This window comes from Thunnus thynnus, chromosome 13, assembly GCF_963924715.1.
Source record: "Thunnus thynnus chromosome 13, fThuThy2.1, whole genome shotgun sequence".
NCBI lineage: Eukaryota > Metazoa > Chordata > Actinopteri > Scombriformes > Scombridae > Thunnus > Thunnus thynnus.
This window is the reverse complement of record NC_089529.1, coordinates 13678240-13700752: the sequence shown is the minus strand read 5'-3', so window position 1 is coordinate 13700752 and position 22513 is coordinate 13678240. Positions and strand designations below refer to the sequence as shown.

The following is a 22513-nucleotide window of genomic DNA, read 5'->3' as shown; positions in this document are numbered from 1 at the left end:
GGTGCTTGACTGTGAAGGCAGTGCTTTAGAATACTTAAATAGTGCTTTGCCATGCATCGCCCCTTGGGGTGATAAGTTTCATCAAATGCACTTTAAAAAAAAAAGTGTTTGGCCATGATTCTGATATATGATACTGGATCGACTTCTCAAGTATTTGCAATTATTCTGATGACATGTTGCCGTTTCATTTATTTACCACACGTTGTAATGGCAGCATGCATGTTCTAAGCTTCAATGACTTGCTCTTTTTCATTAGTACAGTCTTAAAACTATAGAATTTTCTCTTTAAATCTGCTCACAGTAGTTCTGAATCAAAGCCAGTCTTCTGAAAACAGCAAACTCAGCCACCTGGTCTTTGGCTTCCTCTGTCGCTGCTATAACATCGCAGCGGTAATAGAAAACTATAAAAGCCCTGTACGTGATGACAGAGTAATAACAGCAGATTTAAACTGTGGCAGACCAGGCAGCCTCTTCCAGCCATAATGACTAATAAAAATGCATGTCTGCATGAGCCAGTAGATTGAGGTCAATAATCATTGTTTATTACCTTCAAATATGAAAACAGCAAATGTTAATAAAATTGATCATTTTGCTTTTGGGGTGCGCGCAGTTGCGAAAATAGCTCAGTAGAATTATAAAGTTCCCTGCTTTAGCTTAGAATAAATTAACTCAATAAATTCCCAGGATTACATTCAAATTCTGATATTGATTTGTATGCGGTGTAATTTCATACAGTATGCTATATGACGGGGAACATGAGAGAGGGAGGCACTGAGAAAGAGATCGAGGAGGTGAGGGAGAACTGGCTGCAGAGAGGCAAATAAAATGACTGTGTGGGATTCATTTCAATAGAAATAATATCAGCAGATTCATACTGATAGGCACATGCCGTGCGCACGCACACACACACACACACACACACACACACACACACACACACACACACACACACACAGACTAATTCAAAGCCATTGCCAGAGCTGAGCAGTTGCCTGCAGTGTTGAAGAGTGGCGTGACTGGGATGGGACCAGCCTCCTACAAATGGATTGGAATGCTAATAGGCTCACAAATGGGTCAGGGTGAGCTAAATGAGGGCTAGCTAGGCCTGGCTAATTACGAAGTAACCAAGCCTCCGCCAATCAGGTTGGAAGGCCAGAGAGGCCAGTGAACTGACTGGTTGTAGACAGGCTGTCTGCTAATTAGCTTGTAGCACAGTAGTTTAATGTAAATGGGTCAGTGTAGCAGGATGGCAAATGGATGGATGGCATCTCAAGCACTTTCACTATTAAGAAAGGAGACATGTGGAGCATCTGATCTATCCTCATTGTCTTTTTTACCAAAATTAATTAAGTCTTCATTACCTACACTTGCTCAACACCAGTTCTGCAAGGAACAAGACACTTTGCACTTTGGGTTATATTAAATTATTAAACTAATTCAGTTTCTTATTATTGTAAAGTAAAGCAAAGTAGATATTGAATGTCCTATTTAAATTCAAAATCTCTAAGTTTGAGTATACAAATTGACATTACATTTTCAATATCTATTATTATTATTATTATTATTATTATTATTATTATTATTATTATTATTATTATTATTATTATTGTTATTATTATCTGTTTTCAGCCATTTTCAGATTGGTTGATGCCAGATTCCCATCTCGACAAAAACTATTTATATCATCCTAGTCAAGTCTGTTGGCAACATTTAAACTGAGTGTCCAACTGTCATATCAGATAGGTTCCAGCATTGTGACTGAGTTTATTCATCAAATTAATTTGAGTAATTAAAGATGACACATTAATAATCCCTGTGGGATCCTTCATTAATTTTTTGAAATTCCCTATTAGTCATTTGGATGAAATGAAAAATTGTTTGTCTGAAAAACAACATGAGACAGGAAACTTAACAACGAAGATTTGATCTTTGTAGGTAATTTAATCTCTCTAAAGAGCCCCAAAATGTAATTTTTATCTTTTTCTTCCAAGTTAATGTGTGCAACATCTCCTCAAACAGAAGTTTTATTTGTCACAGTCGTGTCTTGTGATGATACTGCCATCTTCTGGTTAGGACTGACCTATATTATGAAAAGAGTAAGCAGCACACAGGACTGTACTGTAGTTCATAACATTTGCACCACTGCTTAATCAAGCAGATAATGAGCAATAAGATTTGAGGCTGTCTGTGTGTGTGCATTTGTGTGCATGCATATGTGTGTGTGAGAGTATGTGTGTGTGTGTGTGTGTGTGTGTGTGTGTGTGTGTGTGTGTCAAAACTCGTGAGAGAAGGGGATTTCAGTATAAATATTTATGCCTGGCAAACAGATCAATGGCTATTAAAAAGGTCAAGGTCAGATGATGATGGATGCGGGCTGTATGTATTGACAAATTTTGACCACAATAATGAATTACAAATGCACACACGCTTGCGCACATACATAGACAGCAGACCAAACTGATAAGGATTAATTCATTGATCATGCTTAATCTGTCATAATTAAGTCCATAGGAACAACTGTGATGAGAGCAAGGCTGCATTAAACAGATAAATTATTCAACATGAGGAGGAGGTGGACCCAAGATAAATGAGTGTGGGAGACTGGTGCCAGTAGTCACAGGCTGAGGCTAATTACAGTCTTTTCTTGGAAACTGGCACAGGCTAACTTACAGTAATATTTATAGAGGAATACCATATAACTGTAATTAGACGCTCAGGTTAACATAACAGTTCATGGAAGCACTTGGGTTTCATTATAATTGACTTTGAATACAGTTGTATCAGACAAGGTAATATCAAATATTAATGTCATATTTGTTGATCTAAATTCCATTATCACGGCAGAAACCGACTGTCCCAACATATAGTACAGACATTATTCAAAGGTTAGGGATATAGCTTTTGTTTGTTCTTAGCAAAGGAGAGCTAGTAGTCCCAGTAGGAATTGAGTCTTTAACCGTGTGTTAAGTCCTTTTAAGTTTATCCTTTAAGTTGTGTATGTATAAACTCCTTCAGGATGTTTCTTTTGTGATCATTAAGTCTTTACACTTACAGGATTAAGCTGTGGAAATTACAATATCCTATATAATGATTTCCGTTAACATAAGGTAAACTGCTAACTTTGGCAAAGGGATTTAATGATCATGAGCGCAACAATACACCTGGGGCCAGATGTATAAAACTTTGTGGATTCAAGAGTAAATGTCTGTGTATGCATAAACCAAAAATATGCATTAAGCAGCCTTTGTGCCAGATTTATAAATCCCTACATATGCATAGATCTGCATCACACAAGTCAGTCATCATGAAAATGTATGCATTGTATTTCGTTCTGTACTCGGCTTTGCACTTCAGGTCATATTAGGCTTTTGTGTTGTTACGCAGAACCATTACAAACTAGTATATAGTATGTCACCATAAACTACTGATAATAATAGACATTATATGTATAAACCTTTGACATTACTCTTTTCTTTGCTATATCATTTGTTATGTTCAATACTGCTGTGTCCTTTGTATTTTCAAGGTAATCTGGAACCTCTCCTCCCATCATGCCCTGATTCCTGGCACCTGTTAGCTGGTCTAAAAGCCTTTCAAGCCCAACCCACTCTCTCTCTCACACACATTGCAGCCAGGATCAGCAGCAGTGCTACCAGCCACCACTTTCTGTATCTTTTGTTTGCAATAAACTTTGCTTTGCAAATCATAGGTGTTGTTTGACTCTGTGTTTCTTCCCTTGAGCCAGGGTCGTGACATACTGGGGGCTCGTCCAGGATAAAGTAGATCCGGAGGAGTTTTGATGTTTTCCCCCTAGGCCTTGGTTTGTTTGATGTGCTGCTTAGCTCTGCGGCTGTGGGCTGCTTTGTTCTTTTCCCTCCTGGTGAGTATATTGTGGGTACAGTTCTGAGTGCTATTGACTTATTGAGTTTACCAGTGATCTCCCTTGTTAGTTAGAGAGTGTGCCAGCTGCATTGAGAAATCCGTCCTTCCATCAGTTCGCTCATTTGTTTTTTTTTGCCTTTTTTATTTTTGAGGTAACTCTAGGTGGATGCATCAGAAGATGTTTAGACTTTGGTAAAAGTTAGGCACGTACTGGGGGCTTGCTTTTAATTGTCAGTGCACTCAAGGGGCTTGCTCGCTGTACTCACTAGTGGGTGACTCTCTAAGTTAGGTGAGTTGAAGTTAGTGCTCTAATTAGCGGGTACAATTGTGGTAATGTGTCCATGATCCTAACTTTGTGTGTTATGCAGCTTTTGTTCTGTCAAGTGGTGGTGTGTAACTTGACTTTGTGTAGACTAGTTCAGAGTTTGTAGTTGCCTTAGACATTGATAACCAGCAGGTTCCATTTGGTTAATATTTGTTTGGGTAATATTCTGTGCTACATTAGTAGCTTGATGGGTCATTACTAGTTCTTCTTTTGTGCTTATGGTTTTGGTAGCCATTAAGTAGAGAGAGCATTTGTGATTTTGCTGCTTTTGTGGTATTGGACACTTTGTGCTGTGTGCACTGTGCATAATAGTTTGCATACTAGTTTAGTTGCAGCTAATTTTTTGTTTAGATGTAGTAATTATCTAGTATGGCAACACTTAATGACTTTGTTGGTGCACCCTCAGAGGAGTTGCTTGAGCAATTCACTAAAGATCAGCTCCTAAAACTTGCCAGTCATTATGACTTCGAGATTGCCAGCAGTGAGAAACGTCCAAGAGAGATTAAAGAAGCTTTTAAGACTATTCTTACTGAAAATGGTATACTCAAGCCCGCACCTTCACCAGTATCTCAAAAGTACAAATGTCCAATGCGGCCATTGGGTTGAGGTTAAAAGAAATGGCCTTACAAGAATTGCAATTGTAAGATAAGCAAAGGGAATGGCAACTAAAAGAGAAGCAAATGCATTCAGAACATGAGCATTTCCTTTAAGAACTGGACCTTAAGCATGCTGCTCCAGTGAGCCCTACTAAGTTTGAGCTATCTGGGTTTGATGCAGTTAAACATTAGATTGTTTCCTCCCTTTTTAGAGAAAGATGTTGAAAAGTACTTCCCTCATTTTAAACGTGTGGCTACAATTTCAAAGTGGCCTAAGCATGCCTGGACATTGCTTTTGCAGAGTGTTTTGGTAGGAAAAGTGCAGGACGCTTTTACTGCTTAAAGCATTGAGGAAAGCGAGGATTATGAGACAGTTAAAGGTGCCATATTAAGAACCTATGAGCTCATTCCTGAGGCTTACTGCTTTAGAAGCCTCAGGCTCAACACTCAAACTTGTGTTGAGTTTGCTAAAGAAAAAGGGACCCTTTTTAGTAGATGGTGAAAGTCCCAGAAGGTACAAACTAAAGATCTTAGAAAGATTGCTTGAGGACTTTAAGAATTGTCTGCCTGACGTTATTTGTACATATATAAATGAGCAAAAAAACGACAATGATTTATAAAGCTGCTGTTTTAGCAGATGAGTTCATGTTGACACACAAGATTTATTTTCTACCTCCACAGGATGAAAAACTCCAACCACCGCCTAGTGAGATTTCACAGGGCTTTTACCTGGACATCCGACATACATAGCAAAGATAATGCATTTGCAGATGCCCTTTCAAGGTTGTAAGTGCCTCAATCATAGATCTTAATTCCAAGAAGTTGTATCATTCTGTTTCCCTTTTCATATGTTGAACAACCTGCTTATAGATGGGGGATGTTATGTTAGCAAAGTGGAACATGGCTTACACTCCTAAGTGTATATTTGTTTACTTAGCTGACCCCTATACTGACAGCTGATTCAAAAACAAATTGAATTTGTTAATATCCATCCATGTGTATTTTATTTAGTTTCCAGCATCATTTACAGCTCTATATGCAGGCACAGGGGAAGACACATATTATTAGGTTTTGATATTTGTGAACTTCTGCATTTTGAAATTAAAAACCTCCCAAAAGAAGTTCTAACCATGTCACAATGGCATAAGTCATGTCACTAATCAGACATAATCTCTTTACACTCCTAAATATTAGGAAATAGTTGCGAAATGTGTCTTGGACATTCCATTACTTTTATCCTTTTTTTTGCTGTTTGTTTGTTTGTAAAATTACTCAATTCAACAGGCTGACCAGCTTTGGTTTTCCCAACTTTGTGACTTGGCCTCTACACAGCTGGATGTTTCAAAAATTAAAAAAAATTTAAGTCCACAAAAAATATTAAAACTCAATACTGCACATATACAGTGAAGCACTGGCAAAAACAAACTGTTGACAGCTTATCAACCCACACTACCGCTGAATATGAACATAAAAGTCCCCAGATTATATTTACTAGATTTTACTGTACTTTAGTTCAGACTTTGTCCAAACCAAACTATGCCTGCCATTTCAGTCAGAGAAGCCTCACAGAGAATTTCAGTGTTTGTATTGATCTAAGACATTGAACTTTACTATAGATGGGTTTCTAAATAACTTTTTGCATGTAATCACAATCGGATCCATTTCAGTTTGATTGAAGACTTTTGATGTTGCAAATCCATCTGTCAACCTTTCAGCCATGGTCAACAGACTGTGTTAGAAAAAGGTTTCTCTGCACAGTGGACAGGTGGACTTATTGCTGGAAGTAAACCATTTGTACTGTAGAAAGATGAGAAAAATATGTCAGTGTAACAACAAATGTTAAAAAAACATTTAAAAAAAAAAATCACTACATCATATCAGTGGTGGGTTTATTTATGTAAATAGCTAACATGCGCAGGCACTAAAAATCTTGACAGCCAACCACTGGGTGTAATATGTTGTTGACATATATAACTCACCAGACATGCTGAGTGGAATTTCTTTTTGCAGGTGCGACAAGCCTTCTTGGGCAGGGAATAGTTGGAGCCATGGATAACAGAGAAGCAGATCATACAATCCTCTATTCCCTCGAAACGCTTATCCACGTTGTTCTTCCACAGAGCCAGGCCCTCCATTATACTGCCATTCTGAACACACAAACACACATTATAATCAGGCTACAGGTTGAGGAACATTGCCTATGTACCATGTTTATATCCACTGTGTCTTTGTGTTGCATTTCTACCTGATGTGTGAGGTAGGTGCTCAGTTGCAGCATCCAGTTCCTCCACTGCTGTACAGCAACACCCACACGCCTCCCACTCTCTACAGTGATAGAGCCTAGAGGGTAATTCTGTGGCAGCTGAATCACCAACTCGATGAAGATATCATCCACAGAATAGGTAGCAATCACCTCCCGCGCTGCTGAGCGGGCCTTCACCTGGGGCAATAAGATAAATAAATAAACACTCCGCTCGCCTGTGCCACGGGGACTCTTTCAGTCAAATACTACTTAACAATCAAGTGCGAGGATCACACTTGATGAACTGAATGCATTATCCCCCAATAAAAGTTAATGTATTTCAAATTAAAAAGGATCCATTGTTACTGCATCATTATATTGCAAATGGGATGCAGGTGCTGCACCACAGGATTTGTTCAACTTAAATGGTTATTACCCCTGTTAACTTTTGTGCAGTTTCCTGGAGATAATCTATGTGGAAACCAGGCTCTGATTTTATAGGAGGAATGCAGAGATAAATAAAAGATTAACAGAAAATATAGATAAATTGAAAAACAAAAATACCTGAAAAACCTAAGACCTAAAAAAACAATGAATGTTTCGTTTAAATTTAACAAATTTTTAAGTCTAGAAAATGATTATTTCACAACAGCAAGAACCCAGAGTAAACCGAAAACTATTAAAAGTTGTAGATACACAAAGAGACCAATGTACTTGCTAACTTACAGTCATGCTGTCAAACATCTGAGTGCTGGACTGGACAGATGAGATCTCTTGGGCTGACAGAACAGGGCTGACATATTTAATGGTGAACTTCTCCACAGCTGCGCTCACTCTCTTCTCCTGGCTATTCCACCACAGCCGCACCATAGCAGGCAGGTCCTGCACTGTGCTGTAGTACACACTGCATGCCAGGTGAGGGAGCTCCCACTCAACACTCTCACTTTCTGCAGGCAAGAAACACAACAGGGGAAATTTAAGCTTGTTTACATTTCACGGCCATGTACGGATATTGTGTAGATGCGTGTGTGTGCTGTTCTTACCTTCAACAGCCAGAGACGGGCTCTCTGTAAAGAAGGTTTTGGTCTCCTTTGAGTCTGACCCCTGGCCTGGGTAGACGGGGTTCTCAGGCATCAGTTTGAAAAGATGAAGGAGGAGCTTGTTAAGGGAGCAGCTTCTCTTAAGATACTGGGCATAATGGGCACGCAGCTAGAGATAAAACAGAAGTCAATATTGTGACAGTACTTTGATATCAACATAACTCTTCTTTCACATCAAAGCCAGCACTCTCCATGGAACGTATAAATCTATTTGCTTGTACACACTCTCACACACTCAAACTTCAAAGTCACAACCAGGAACAATCGACCATGTTGTACAAAATATCTGATCATCTTGGACCAGGATTTGTCATGACTCACATGGGAGGGTGAGGATTTGAAAAAGATGAGTAGTAGCTTCCAGGCCAGCAAATACCCCAGGATGCAGGAGTATTCTACACTGAGAGGCTGGACCACTGCAAACTCTCCTACTTGAAGCCCCGCCAGGATGCTATCACACAGCTCCTCACAGGTTGATAGGATGGCCATCAGAGAGGCTGGTGGAGAGCTGAACACAAAAATAAACCAAACTGTAAGAATTATTTAAATACATCACCTACATGAAGTCAGAAAGATGTTTGTATACCTTGTGACAAAACCTAGAAACTAGTAATTATTACATATGTGAAAACTAAACAGTAATAGACTCCCTATTTTACTTACAGACACGGCTCATCTCTATCATCATCAGGCTTGTTGCTGTCTCCTTCTCCATCACATGCGGGCAGCTGAGGCATGACTCTGGATTGACAAGATGCAAGTATATACATGTTTCTTAGTTTTATAAGCCATTACTCGTATAGTAAGTATGGCATGATCATTCCCAGGGATCTCAGGATAGGTGTAACACCTTAATTACGACACACCTCTTAGCAGAATTTTAAGATATTTTTCTGTTAATTTAAGAGAAAGTTACCTATATTTGCAATCATGTACAATGATACACACTCTTAAACTAATTCCTTACTTTTCTAACATGTAGTAGACAGTGATTTGCAGGGGCCTGGCCTTAAACAATAGCAGAGGGCAGAAGGTGTTGAGGAGTGTCTGAAGGGGCTCTGGCAGGTTTGTCTTCTGGTCTGCTATGAATCGTGCTGGCAGGGAGTTTTGGTTCAGCTGCTGCGTAGGCACATAAGTCAGAGCCACACTGACTGACTGCAGTGCCGCCAGAGGAAACACAGGGTCGTCCGGTTCAGTGAAGGCATCTGCATTTAGACAGCAAACAGACAAAAGCACTATGACTCATGAAATCACAAGTTTGTGTTGACTTTGAATTGTATTGCGTTACTAAGATTTACAGTCTCCAAACAAAATGACTGTAAAGTTGGACCAACAAAAACTGAAAATTATAACGCAAGATTTATTGCAGGGCTGTTGTATTAGACTACATTATTTTTTACTAAATGCTCTCCATTTAGCAACTACCTTATTACCTGGTGTTATGCTCAATGAAAAGCACTTTTTACCTTCTTTTGGTGCTTTACTTTTCAGAGCAGAGTTGTTTCCCAAGGATTGTGTCATAACCTCCTAGAATAAAGCTAACACACGTACCGGTGATACTGATAGGCAGAGGCAACAGCAGATTGTAGATTCCTTCTACGAAGAAGTCTCTCCATTCACCCGCCAGTTCTGACGGCAGCTTCTCCATTACATCGGGTGAGGATGATGAGAAGAACTCATTCAGCTCCACTATTAGTATAGTGTTCTCACACACGAACAGCTGCACCCATGGGTTCCACAGACTGCTCACATTCTCACTGGCAGTCTGAGATTGGAAGCAAACAAAGCGAAGTCGAAGACAATGAGGGACAGCAGATGCAAGACATAAAGAACTACAGTTGGTGTACATGTATTGCCAAAACCTTTATTAGTGGGCAGCAGAGTAACACAATGCGTACTTTGACTACCACAAGACCTGAGTTCACGCACCGTGGCAGGTATCCACCCTGCTTCAGTGCCTTCACTGCTGAGTCCTAACCAGCTATTGGAGGAATTACTCTGTAACTGTCTCTAGTCTCTAACTCACTCCTTTTACCTGAAATAAGAAGACTTTACAACAACTTGTTTATTAAAACTGAGACTATTGGAACTGCAATTTATTTCAATTCTCTGGGCCTCTGCCCACATTGGCCTCAGGCCAAAAATTCAGCCTACAAGGACCAGGTGATAAATTGGGGTAAGAAACACCATGCCTCCCAAATATACAAAGGCATCCCCACCAGAAGATGAAACACCTGTAACAATGACCATGATATCCCAGATGTTTAAGCAGAGAGAGACTTTTATAAAGAGATGTTACAGCAGGAAAACTTTTTTGTTTTGTACAGGTGATCATCGAGGGTACTAACAAAAGGCTGGATGATGTCATCACAGATGTTCAGGGTGTGAAATCCAGCTTGGAAAACACCCAAGATAAAGTAGACATGTGACAACTGTGCATGAAGAAATGGAAACAAAATTAAAGCTGCTTGAAAGTGACATAACAAAATCAAAGGAGGAACTGGACATGATGCTCACAAAATTGGACTTCATCGAGAACCAGTCAAGGAGAAATAACCTCTTAGTTGACGGAATCGCAGAAGAAAGAGGTGAGAACTGGGATGTATCGGAGATGAAAACCCGAGGCATGCTTGAGGCATGCATTTAAGACCATGGGCAAAAGTTCCTTGCTATAAGTGTTTTACAGAATATATGGAATACAAAGTTTTGTCTCCCCCTCTTTTTTTTGCCGATCCGAAAAATGATCCAATCTGTGACTCAAATCCGTGATACGATCCGAACCATGAGTTTTGTGATCTGTTGCACCCTTAGCTCATATTGATGATATAGTGGCTAAAATGGGTAAAGGTATTGCTATGGCAGGGAAATGTGTTACATATATACCCGCTTCCATTCTTAATCAGGTAGTACAGTCACTTGTTTTGTCAGAATACTGTTCATATGGTCATCAGCATCACAGAAGGAGCTTCACAAACTTCAATTAGCACAAAACAGAACTGCCAGGGTAGTTCTTCAATGCTCATATAGAACAAATGTGACTGTTATGCATAAACGCCTCTCATGGCTCACAGTTGAATACAGACTCCGTGTAAGCCTTCTCTCATTTTTTAGGAAGGTTTTATCCTCATGAATCCTACATTTTTAGCTGATCAATTAGTCTATATACAAAACAGTCGAACTTATTTCACCAGACAGGCACTAGGTGGCGAAAAATCTACAGTACGCTATAGAGCCATATTCAATTGGAACAAGCTACCAGCATCCACAAGGCTAGTACAGAATAAACATAGATTTAAAAAGATACTGAAAAGTGAATTGTTGCAGATGACCAAATGATTAACTGTTGTTTTTATGTTTTTGTTTTTCTTCCATATTTTTCTTTTTTTTTTTTTAAATTCTTGTTTTTATTTTTTATTTTCATTATCTTCATGAATGGGTAAACTGTAAATTTAATGCTGTGCTAAGTCTTCAAAGTCAGCAGGAATTTAAAACCTTTCTCATGCTTTTTTTATTTTATCATTATTTTTAACAACTTATTTTCTTATTTTAATTTATTATCAATTATACTCTGTATTTGTGTTCTGTTGTAAAAATTTTCTTGCAAGGACCCTAGCGGTCATTAAATTGGCAGCTAATGGGGATCCTAATAAAACAACAAACAACAATAGTTTCTTAACTCTCTCACCTCCAACCAGGCTAACATAGAGCAGAGCAAGAAGTCCCACTGGCTGCCCCCGAGAACCGTTGGACAATGAGTCACCAGCCATGACAGGAAACGCATCATCTCCACAGTAAGATTCAACTGTTCTGTAACTGCTTGAGACAGGTCACTGAAATACAAAGATGTGAAAAATGTAGTTATGTCAGTAGGAACTATCTAAAAATATTACATTATATCTTAAAAGAGATATAATACAGGAAAACACAGTGTGTTAATGTTTGAATGGTATTCTGTGATTACCTGCTAAAGAGGAACCAGTCCTCCTTGCTGTTCCTCCACTCCATCACAGTGGCCAGGATAGCCTGCAAAACCTCCTCTTCTACTTGTGTATCGGCTTGTAGACAGCACAGCAGCACCGCCAGACACCCATACACATCTGTGACACAAAGCCCAACATTATCATTTGCTTGGTTAAGTCCAACATGTCCATTTATGCATTTGTATGTGTTTATGTGTGTATTCTCACTGTCATTCTCTTGCCAGTTGATTATTCCAGAAGTAGCCAGAGCTACGAGAGTCTCTCTGTCTTCTTTGGTCATGGTGGGGCAGAGTACCTGGAGTGTGCTCAGTTTGCTTTGAGACACTGGGAACAAACTGACCAAACGCAGAACATTTTCAATATTTAACACAGCAGTAAGAGTGGCCACACATCAGCTTTAATTGTGAAATCAAAAGTATTTAAAATGATTATTAACAAAATAAAGTACTCACCTATCTGCACTGCCGTAGAGCTTCCTCAAGCTTGCACTGTGAGTGGCTTCCAAGTTGTTGGTGTCAATGTAGTCTTCTAAAGTCAGGGACCAAAGACCTCCAAGCTCTACTGACCTACAGGGTAACACAGTACACAGTATATTCAGTGGGTATCGTTCAAATCATGGCCTGGCAATACCTTCTGACTTCTGTTGTCTTGTTTCTTCAAAAGCTGATACATTTATTCAAGATATGGCTTCCAGAATCAATTTTCATACTCCCTCTTCACAGTTTGTTTTTTGTAATAAACAATTTTTATTGACTGCCAGATAATGTATAGTCCAACAAATTAATCACACCCATGTCTTTGGAGGAGGCTCCATGTAGAATATTATTATAGGTTTGTTTCCACTTACTCTGCCAAGTACTAAATTAATTTCTTGTTAGTCAGAAATCAATCAGTGAACCTCACCTTGAGTAGAGTGTCTCCAGCAGGTCTGTTATTGGAACCTGGCCGTGCAGTCCTTCTGACAACCCCCAGTCAGTCAGCAGGCTGTGATAGGCAGACACTATAGTAGGGCTGTACTCTACCTCCTTACACCACTGCAGAGCATACAGCAATTCTGCAACTGCCAAACATAAGCATACATATACAGACATATTAAACAGTGTCATAGATTGCAGAGAGAATGAAAAACAACAAAGTCAGTGAAGAAAATAGAGCATTTCCTGTGTTTGTATACCTGTGTACTTAATGTTTGGCAGGTGTGAAGGACACTTTGCCTTCTTTTGGTCACAAGGTATGAATGCAGCAGTCCGGATCACCCTCCCTAATAGGGCACAGGCACATAGGTGGGCTGGTAATCTGTTTGACACCTTACACTTCCAGATATCCATGGAGGGTTTTTCACAAACTCCTCGATGACGGCTGGCCAGTAAAGGGGTCTTGACCCACTGCGAAGGACAGATGAAGGGGAATTACCACATATGAATGTCAAATGTTTTGTATGCAAGATTTAATTAAAGCAGAATCATTTCACAGCTGACTGCAGTGCTAGATAAGTTCATCGTGACCAATATGGTAGTAACTGAAGTAAGGACAATGAATTGGCTGGCTCACCTGGGGAGGTAAGGCCTGTCTTATTCTTGTCCATCCTGTCTGGCTGGGTGTCAAATAGGTAAAGAACTGGACAAGGAGGTGGGAGTCTTGATCGCAAACAGAGATGATTGTCTCTACTATGCTCTGTACAGCCAGAACCAGAACCTGTAGACTAAAACATAACACCAAGAAGCCTGAGTTACCTAAAACCACAACAAAGCCTTAGACAGATTCGTAAATATAGTGTTAACGATTCAAACACACTGAACAGGCCCAAACTTGAGGAAGAATAACTGACAATCCAGCTTGGGGTTTTAAACACTACATGAGAAGGGAGTGTTTGGTTACCTTTTAATGTCCAGAGAGACAGTGAGTAGTTGGTTCGTCACCCAAAGAGCTGCTCTGTGCAGGAAACCACCTTCATTGGCCTCATATTCAGAGTGTTGGACCAATGACTGGACCCCGGCTACACATGCTTTCTTCAGCTTCTCTAAAAGTGAATCTTTCAAAGCAATAGACACAAATTAGTTATTTAGCAAGGATGTCAAGTACAAGTGTATATATGCACTTTGTAAGTACCTACCAGAAAGGTGAGTGTGTGTTTGATCTTGGGCTGTGAGCTGGAAAACAGTGAGCAAAAGTTCCTCAGCAGACTGTAGTAGAAGACAGTCTTGTACAGAAGAGAAGAATGTGGAGGCCACATCACAGATAAAGGAGACGAGTGGCTCCATATTGCCTGCATCTGACAGACTCTTAGTCTCAGACAGAGTGGCGTGGAGCTTCTCCAAGATCTTCTCCATGTACACCTCACCTATCAGAGGTTCTGTGCATGTAACACAAATAAAAAAGATGATTATACAGTTGGGAGAATGATAAACTCCATGTGCATTCAGAGTTCAGCAAAAATGTATTTTCCTCAACAATGACAAATATAACGGCCACTAAAAAAATGATTTGCTGGTGTTTGTGTGTTTGTGAGAGAGAGTTTATTCACCATTGTTGTGGTGCTGAGAGAGGACTAGGCTGATAAGAGTCCAACTGGGGCTGCTTGCAGAAGAGGAAGAACTGGAAGAATTGCGTCCCATCTTGCAGAGCTCCTTAGTCAGTCCTAAGAGTTGCTCGCCCAGAACTGAACCTTTCAGCCAATCCCTACAGCTCTTAAGAGTCTCTGGATCTGCACATGCCTGACAGGATGAACAAAAAGTAGCATAGACATTTATTACAGTGTAAATTTGATGTATAGGTAGATAACACACTGTCTGTGTAAGTAGAACAACACATACCCTCTGTATGATTTGCAGGATAATTCCCCACTGTAGATTCATCTATAAAAAAAGAGTGAAGAGCATGAATTGCAGCAAAAAAGACAACACATAAATTAGAGATAATCCTACAACACAAGAGGGATCATCACGCTTCACATCAGAAACATGAAACAACATGAGGTAGTATGTTTTGACATCAAGATCTTATGTTACCGTGGTGATGTGGTTGAGGATGCGGGTGGTCTCTTGCTGGCTGCAGCAGTAGAGAGAGCTGAAAACCATCTCCACCAGGTGCTCTGTGTCACTGCGCCCCTTCTCAGCCAGCCACACCACCACTCGTTCCAGCAGGAACTGCATCGCTGGATTGTTCAAATTCACCTCGTCCCTCTGCTCACCGTCCGTTGTTATTTTATCATCCAATTCCACCAATTTCTAAAACAATTATAGTTTAGGGAAAAAGTCAATTGCGTTAAGGAATTGTAAAACCTTGTTAAAGCCTTAGTGTTTTCCATTATTGATTTCAAAGGGCCATGCCAGCGTGTTTGCATCTTTAAGCCCACACATTAAAAACTGCCGATATTTAACATTACTGCCAACAATTTTTCAAAGTGTATCACAAGTTTTTATACTGAACTCATCCCTTTCAGTTGTATATATTTTTCACAGAATTGGCCATTACAAAAACAAATTGATGAGGCATAAAGATAAAAAAATGACTGACACTGAAATATACTTTTATATGTAATTGTCAAGACTTACACTGAAGACCCTGGGTGTGTGAAAAGACCGCAGGAGTAGAGAGAGGAAAACAAGATGTCTCTCTGAGTTTTTCTCATTCACATGCACCAGGCACAGTTGTGCCAGCTGGCACACTACATCCTCAAAATGCTGGGTCTGTGGGGATCCGAATGCTTTCTCATTCACAAGGTCCGACACCGTCTGAACTGGCTTCTCCACACCATCACCCTCGACTCCAGTTCCTTCATTTAATTCTGTCTTAGACAAACAGATCTTGACAGATTTCTTCTTCTGGACTTGTTTTCTGTTTACTCTCTCAGGGTAACGCATCACCTGGAGACATCAAAGAAAGTGAGAATGGATTTATTTAGGGATTATTTTTTCTGTTTCTCCTTGGTCACTTTTTTAAAACATTAATGGCTCTGACAGCCATATTGATTTGCTGTATCCTCAGTGTCAACATGGAGAATTCAGTGGGGTATATCTGAACCAGATATTCCCCAAAACCAAACTCACCTGCAGCAAGGTGGCTACTCCTTCCAAAGCCTGTGGATCTGCTTCCTCGTTGTCTGCGTAACGCACAAAAAGAAGACCAAGACCCTCCCAGAAGTCTGCCAGGAGTCCTTGAAAGACATCTTTGCTCTCATTAGCTTCGCTCCCACTATGTACACCTGCCCTCTTCTCCCATGAAACGAGCAGTTCAGTGACCAAAAGGAAAAGAGGGCTATTCTGAAGGGAGGGATTTTCAAGAGCTCTTTCTAGTAGTGGTAAGAGCTACAAAAAACAAACAACAAAACAATGTCAGAAAGGTAGGGACTTCTTAGTAGATTTGACATGATAGAAAAAAGTATGTGCGATCTAACCTGCTGTGAAATAAGCATGTTCCGTATTCTTCTCTGATCATCTTCCTCTTCCGTATTGTGCAGTATGCAGTACCTCAAGCACTCAACAGCAGAAGTCACTATAACTGCACTCTCTGATGGGCTTGTTGCTGCACGCTCACTGGACAGACTGAAACAAACACACAGACACTAATGTTATAGAGTGTGATACATGAATTCTGATATGGTTGAAATCCACATCATGATGTTGACAAGAATAATACATGTATTACTTTATGTCAGTATAGATGGTACGGCAATTGTAGGCAAAAATCACATACAAAATAATCAAATTATTGCCCACTGAAGTGTGTTCCACTAGGAAAATTCTTCAAAGGTGTAATACAAAGGCGCAATTTACTAATTTTGTTAGTTTATGATTAAAATTTGCATAGATTAAAAAGATAATACAATATGTGCTTATCATCACAATATGGTTCCCTTGAAATTTTATACATGATAATATTGAATTATCACCCCGCCCAAGTATACACACACACAAAAACAAATTACCCGTGTATGAGAGAAGTGAAGAAAGTGGTGTAGAAGTCCAAGGTTGGGTCCGTGACCTGCTGGGGCAGTTTGCTGAGGAGCGGCATTAAATTGGGGTGAAGTGCTTTAGCCATGCCTTTGCCACCCTCTCTTAATAGAGCCCAAAGTTTAGGTAATACGCCCTTCTTAGCATTCACATGTGTCCAGCAGTCCTGGAAATTGGAACAGAAAAATGTAAGATTAGATGCAACTTTATAAAGTGGATTAACAAAAATGCATCACCTACAAACCTACTGTATGAATGTGTAGATGCACTTAATGACCAAGACATATAGCTTACAGGGATTGTAGACACAACATGAAGAACAGCTTCCCACACAGGAGGCAGCACTACAGGATCTGTGTCATCAATGCTGAGGAGAACCGCAGGGCAGAATCGTGCTGCTTCAGCCTGGACAAGTCCTGGAGTTAACTCACACAGAGCGCATACCATCTCGAAAAATGCTCCTCGCACCTGTGGAGAAACACAAATTTAAAAAAAATAGTGAACTAACTTTCTCAAAACAGATGAATGCACGTATATCAGATGACAGTCAGCACATAAACAAATATAATTCAACTTCTCATGCAGGACTTAAGGTATAATTTCATGTTACTGTCAAATGTAAGTATGGAAATTCGAAGTGGAAGAATAAACATTCAATATATTATATTATATTTGATTGAAGTGAAACTACATTATGTGCTTGTGACAAATGAACATTTCATGTATTGCTTTGTTATATGCCTACATATTCCAACCTCTGTTAAGCAGAGCAGTCTTACTCAATGCTGGTACCTGTGGTGTCTTGTGTTTGCTGTATTTCCAGAACTTCCCAGAGGTAACAAGATGAGATAGTCTTTGCTCCAGGGCCACCCTGTCATCCTGGGGCAGCAGGGAAAGCAGTCTCTTTACCCCCAGCAGAGAGCTGGTCAGCATGCGCACATATTTGGCTTCTCTCTCTTCTTCTGTCACACTTCTAAAGAACAGAGAGAAACACTGCCTCACTAAAGACTCTGAAAGAATATATTATCCTTGTGCCAAGACGAATGGACACGAACAATATAATAAGACAAACTATTAACTTACTGTGGATCGCTCAGTGTGTCTGCAGTTTCCTTTAACAAAACATCTTGAAGAACCTGTAATAAAATGATAAGACAACAATTTTGGTGTTAAGATTAACTCATTAGATTACAGTGCAATTCACCTCATCCTCATTAAAACCACCACAACTACTCACATTCAGGATCTCATCTTTGCAAAAGCTGAGCGCCTCGGGCTGTTTGGCTGGTGAGAAGGCAGCCTGGAAGGCCTGGCATGCAGCAGAAGCTGCAGGTGTGTAGGTGTCACACTGGGACAGAATCCAGTGGCCCATCAAGCTCTTCAGAAATGGGGCCAAGCTGCGACGTACTTTCAGCACCAGCTGCTCAAAGGCCTGCTGGGTGGCCTCCCTGATGCGGCGATCATAGTCCTGGTAAACAAAAAAGACAAAATTCACTTAATGTGGATCCACCTCAAACACAGACACAGACACATATTTCAAGTCACACTGAAATACTATTCTTAATTTGAATGTGGTTCCAGGGAACATAATTGTAAAATCTGAGTAGTAATGTATGCATTAAAGATTAGGGCTGGATCTTTTTTTTTTTTTTAATTCCAATTAATTGCTCTGAGCTCTCGGTTCGTGTTTCTTTACAGGATATTATCTCTGGCTATGAGATGTGAAGCTAGGGAAGTTGACTGAACAGCATTTGGATTCTACTGAAACGTGTTAACAATTCAGCCTGTGATGTTATAGGACAGTGAAACTGTGTTGCTTACTTGTTACAGTGGTATGAAAAAGTTTAGGCACCCCTCTGAGGCTGCATAATAATTTACTCTGTCTTCACAGAAAATGATCACATTGGCATGCCATTCATTTTCTAATAAAAGCTGAGTACTGGGGTATTTTCCAGACAAAGATTTTTAGTGTAGCAATATTAAGTTGTATGAAATTAAATCAGACTGATTAATTGGAGCACAAAATTGGTTTGGTGAGATCATTAAGTCTTGAACTTCATGGCCAGGTGCATCAAATCATGAGAAAAGGTATTTAAGGTGGCCAATTGCAAGTTGTTCTTCTCTTTGACTCTCCTCTGAAGAGTGGCAACATGGGGGCCTCAAAACAACTCTCAAACGACCTGAAAACAAAGATTGTTCAACATTATGGTTTAGGGGAAGGCTACAAAAAGCTATCTCAGAGATTTCAGCTGTCAGTTTCCACTGTGAGGAACATAGTGAGGAAATGGAAGACCACAGGCACGGTTCTTGTTAAGGCCAGAAGTGGCAGGCCAAGAAAAATAACGGAGAGGCAAAGGCGAAGGATGGTGAGAATGGTCAAAGACAACCCACGGACCACCTCCAAAGACCTACAACATCATCTTGCTGCAGATGGTGTCACTGTGCATCATTCAACAATTCAGCGCACTTTGCACAGGGAGAAGCTGTATGGGGGAGTGATGCGGAAGACGCCTTTTCTGCACACACACCACAAACAGAGTCGCTTGAGGTATGCAAAAGCACATTTGGACAAGCCAGCTTCATTTTGGAATAAGGTCCTGTGGACTGATGAAAATAAGATTGAGTTATTTGGTCATAACAAGGGGCGTTATGCATGGCGGCGAAAGAACACAGCATTCCAAGAAAAACACTTGCTACCCACAGTAAAATTTGGTGGAGGTCCTATCATGCTGTGGGGCTGTGTGGCCAGTGCCAGTACTGGGAATCTTGTTTAAGTTGAGGGTCGCATGGATTCCACTCATTATCAGTGGATTCTTGAGAATAATGTTCAAGAGTCAGTCACAAAGTTGAAGTTACGCCAGGGCTGGATATTTCAACAAGACAACGACCCAAAACACTGCTCAAAATCTACTCAGGAATTCATGCAGAGGAACAAGTACAATGTTCTGGAATGGCCATCCCAGCCCCCAGACATGAATATCATTGAAAATCTGTGGGATGATTTGAAGGGCACTGTCCATGCTTGGCAACCATCAAATCTAAGTGAACTGGAGGTGTTTTGTAAGGAGGAAAGGTCCTAAATACCTTCATCAAGAATCCAGACACTCATTACAGGCTATAGGAAGCGTCTAGAGGCTGTTATTTTTGCAAAGGGAGGCTCGACTAAATATTAATGTGATTTTTCTGTTGGAGTGCCCAAATTTATGCACCTTTGTTTTGATGCATATTGCACATTTTCTGTTAATCCAATAAACCTCATTTCGCAACTGAAATAATGCTGGGTCCATCAGTTATTTGATTGATCAAAATGAAATTGCTGATCCAAACACCCAATGATTTATAAATGAAAATAATGGAAATTGTCAGGGGTGCCTAAACTTTTTCATACCACTATAAATGTAGAAGACATTTTAGGTTCCCAAGATAAAGTGGGAAGCATTTTCTGCCATATTAGCATTTATCTGATTGATATCTGAATCAAGAATCAAATCATATTGAATTGAATCAAATCGAAATTAATTGATTCTGGATTTTCTGAATCAAAATTGAATCAGGAGATCAGTGGTGATATCCACTCCTATTAAAGATGTACCATTTCCAAATGTTAAAAATAATGTGACACTGAAGCAAAAGAATACAAGTAAATAACTTCATGAACATGTGATGAATGACCAGCTTACCACTGATATCTTGCAGTAAATCCTCGGCCAGTATGGCAGGACCCCTTTAACATCTTCAGCATCCCGTTCCTGACACATGGACCCAAAGTCCTGCACAGCCTGGAAAGTGTACACAGTATCAATACACACAAACCTCGACCATAGACACAGCCTGGGTGACTTCAACATACCCAATGAGAGATTTGCACACTGTATTTTAACTTTGTGCGTGTTTTTCGCCCCAGTAGCGGAAAGACAATTAAAAGTTGAAGTTGAGGTTTAAACTCACTTTCAGTCTGGTGACTCCATCTCTTTTGGAGAGTTTCCTGAGCACTAGGCGGAAATCAGCATCAACCAGGTTGTCTATCTCCTCCGCGCCGTGGACAGCTGGGACATAACTCAACTCTGAAGTAACCGTGGAGTCAAAGCCCACAAAGCCCGGGATAACACCACCTTCCCGAGCCAACACCTCAGCAGCCCGGCCGCTACTGGATGGCTAGTATTGGGACAGAAATGCGTCGTTACAGAGACGAATAGTCACGTTAGCGAGACAGAAGAGTCGTTGGTTATGAAACGGTTGACAGCAGTCACGCGTAAGTTAACTTAACGTTAGCTGTTTAACGTTTAGCTTGTGCTCGTTTGTAGCTAGCCGTGTTATTTTAACACTGTACATTACAGAAATATGTACTTACCCGAACATTTCCTTTAGTTCGCTGTTTATTCTTACCCCCCATGGGTACGTATGAACATTTAAAGTTTCAGTTTCCTATGGTAACGTAGTACTTAGTAGCGCTGGAAGTGTTGATGCTGTGAGTGAAAACCGAAGAAGTTCCGGAACTGAAGACTTCCTGTCTACAACTTTCAAAATAAAGTAGGAACCTGTACACAACATTGTTTTTGTGTAAAAGTTACCTGTCAATACAAACATAAACATGAACAAACAAATTAACAACTAAATAAACAGAGATAAACACTTAAATAGTTATATCAATTAAAAATAAATACAGTTTCCTGATGAAAAAGGACATGAATAAATTAATGTCTTGGATGTATTTTCTTTCATTTCCATAAATAACCTTTTATTTATTTATTTATTTATGCATTTATACATTTATTCATACATACATGTATTTATGTATTGCCATGTTTATTCATTTATTTATTTATATATTTCTACATTTCTTAATTTCTTAATTTATCCATTTCTATACATTTATTTCTACATTTATTTATTTATTTATGCATTTCTACTTTTTATTTATTCATTTTTTTCTACATGTCTACATTCAGTTTACACATTTATTTATTTAGTTATACTTATGTCAGTTAAGAGTGCGGCTGTGGATTATTCAGAATCAACAGGGTAAGTATGACAAAAATGTGTCCCTCATTCAAATTCAATAATGGCTTACAAATTTTTAAAAAATGCATTCAATAAATGTACAGATGTGTACAAGATCAGTTTAATGGACACATCCATTCAAAAGAGACTTGAAACACAATAATATAGATTAATGTAAGGAAGTGTGTCAGCTTGTTTGTTCCTGAATCTACAGTATCCTGCTACTAAAGAGGAAACTGGTGTAATTCAGGGGTTTGAAGCACTTTTTAGTGGCTTTGTCGTGCACGCTCAAACCAAGACTAGCACAAAAAGAATTGCTTGGTGTCAGGAACTGTCTTTATGTGGGTCAAATTCCATATATGAATCAAGCATTTACCTTTTTCTACAGACCTTAGCCAAGAAATGATATGCATCACAACACTATATTGCTTATTT

At 39.7% G+C, this 22513-nt stretch overlaps 1 protein-coding gene across 1 annotated transcript; it reads right to left on the bottom strand.

Annotated features, from left to right (window-relative positions):
• Window positions 1–5775: 5775 nt before the first annotated feature.
• Window positions 5776–21581, bottom strand: ltn1 (listerin E3 ubiquitin protein ligase 1). The gene is made up of 32 exons (XM_067608142.1): window positions 21429–21581; window positions 21026–21232; window positions 20758–20856; window positions 18315–18545; window positions 18161–18213; window positions 17870–18050; window positions 17372–17545; window positions 17053–17243; window positions 16522–16669; window positions 16175–16432; window positions 15680–15991; window positions 15134–15352; window positions 14939–14980; window positions 14650–14839; window positions 14239–14478; window positions 14004–14157; window positions 13677–13827; window positions 13300–13510; window positions 13029–13185; window positions 12578–12691; window positions 12333–12460; window positions 12107–12242; window positions 11831–11975; window positions 9697–9910; window positions 9113–9350; window positions 8809–8886; window positions 8467–8653; window positions 8089–8254; window positions 7772–7992; window positions 7049–7243; window positions 6783–6950; window positions 5776–6600 (listed from the first exon to the last, which is right to left on the bottom strand). Exons 1-32 carry the CDS (start codon window positions 21468–21470, stop codon window positions 6538–6540), a joined length of 5313 nt encoding a protein of 1770 aa, XP_067464243.1. The 5' UTR covers window positions 21471–21581; the 3' UTR covers window positions 5776–6537.
• Between the last annotated feature and the right edge of the window lie 932 nt (window positions 21582–22513).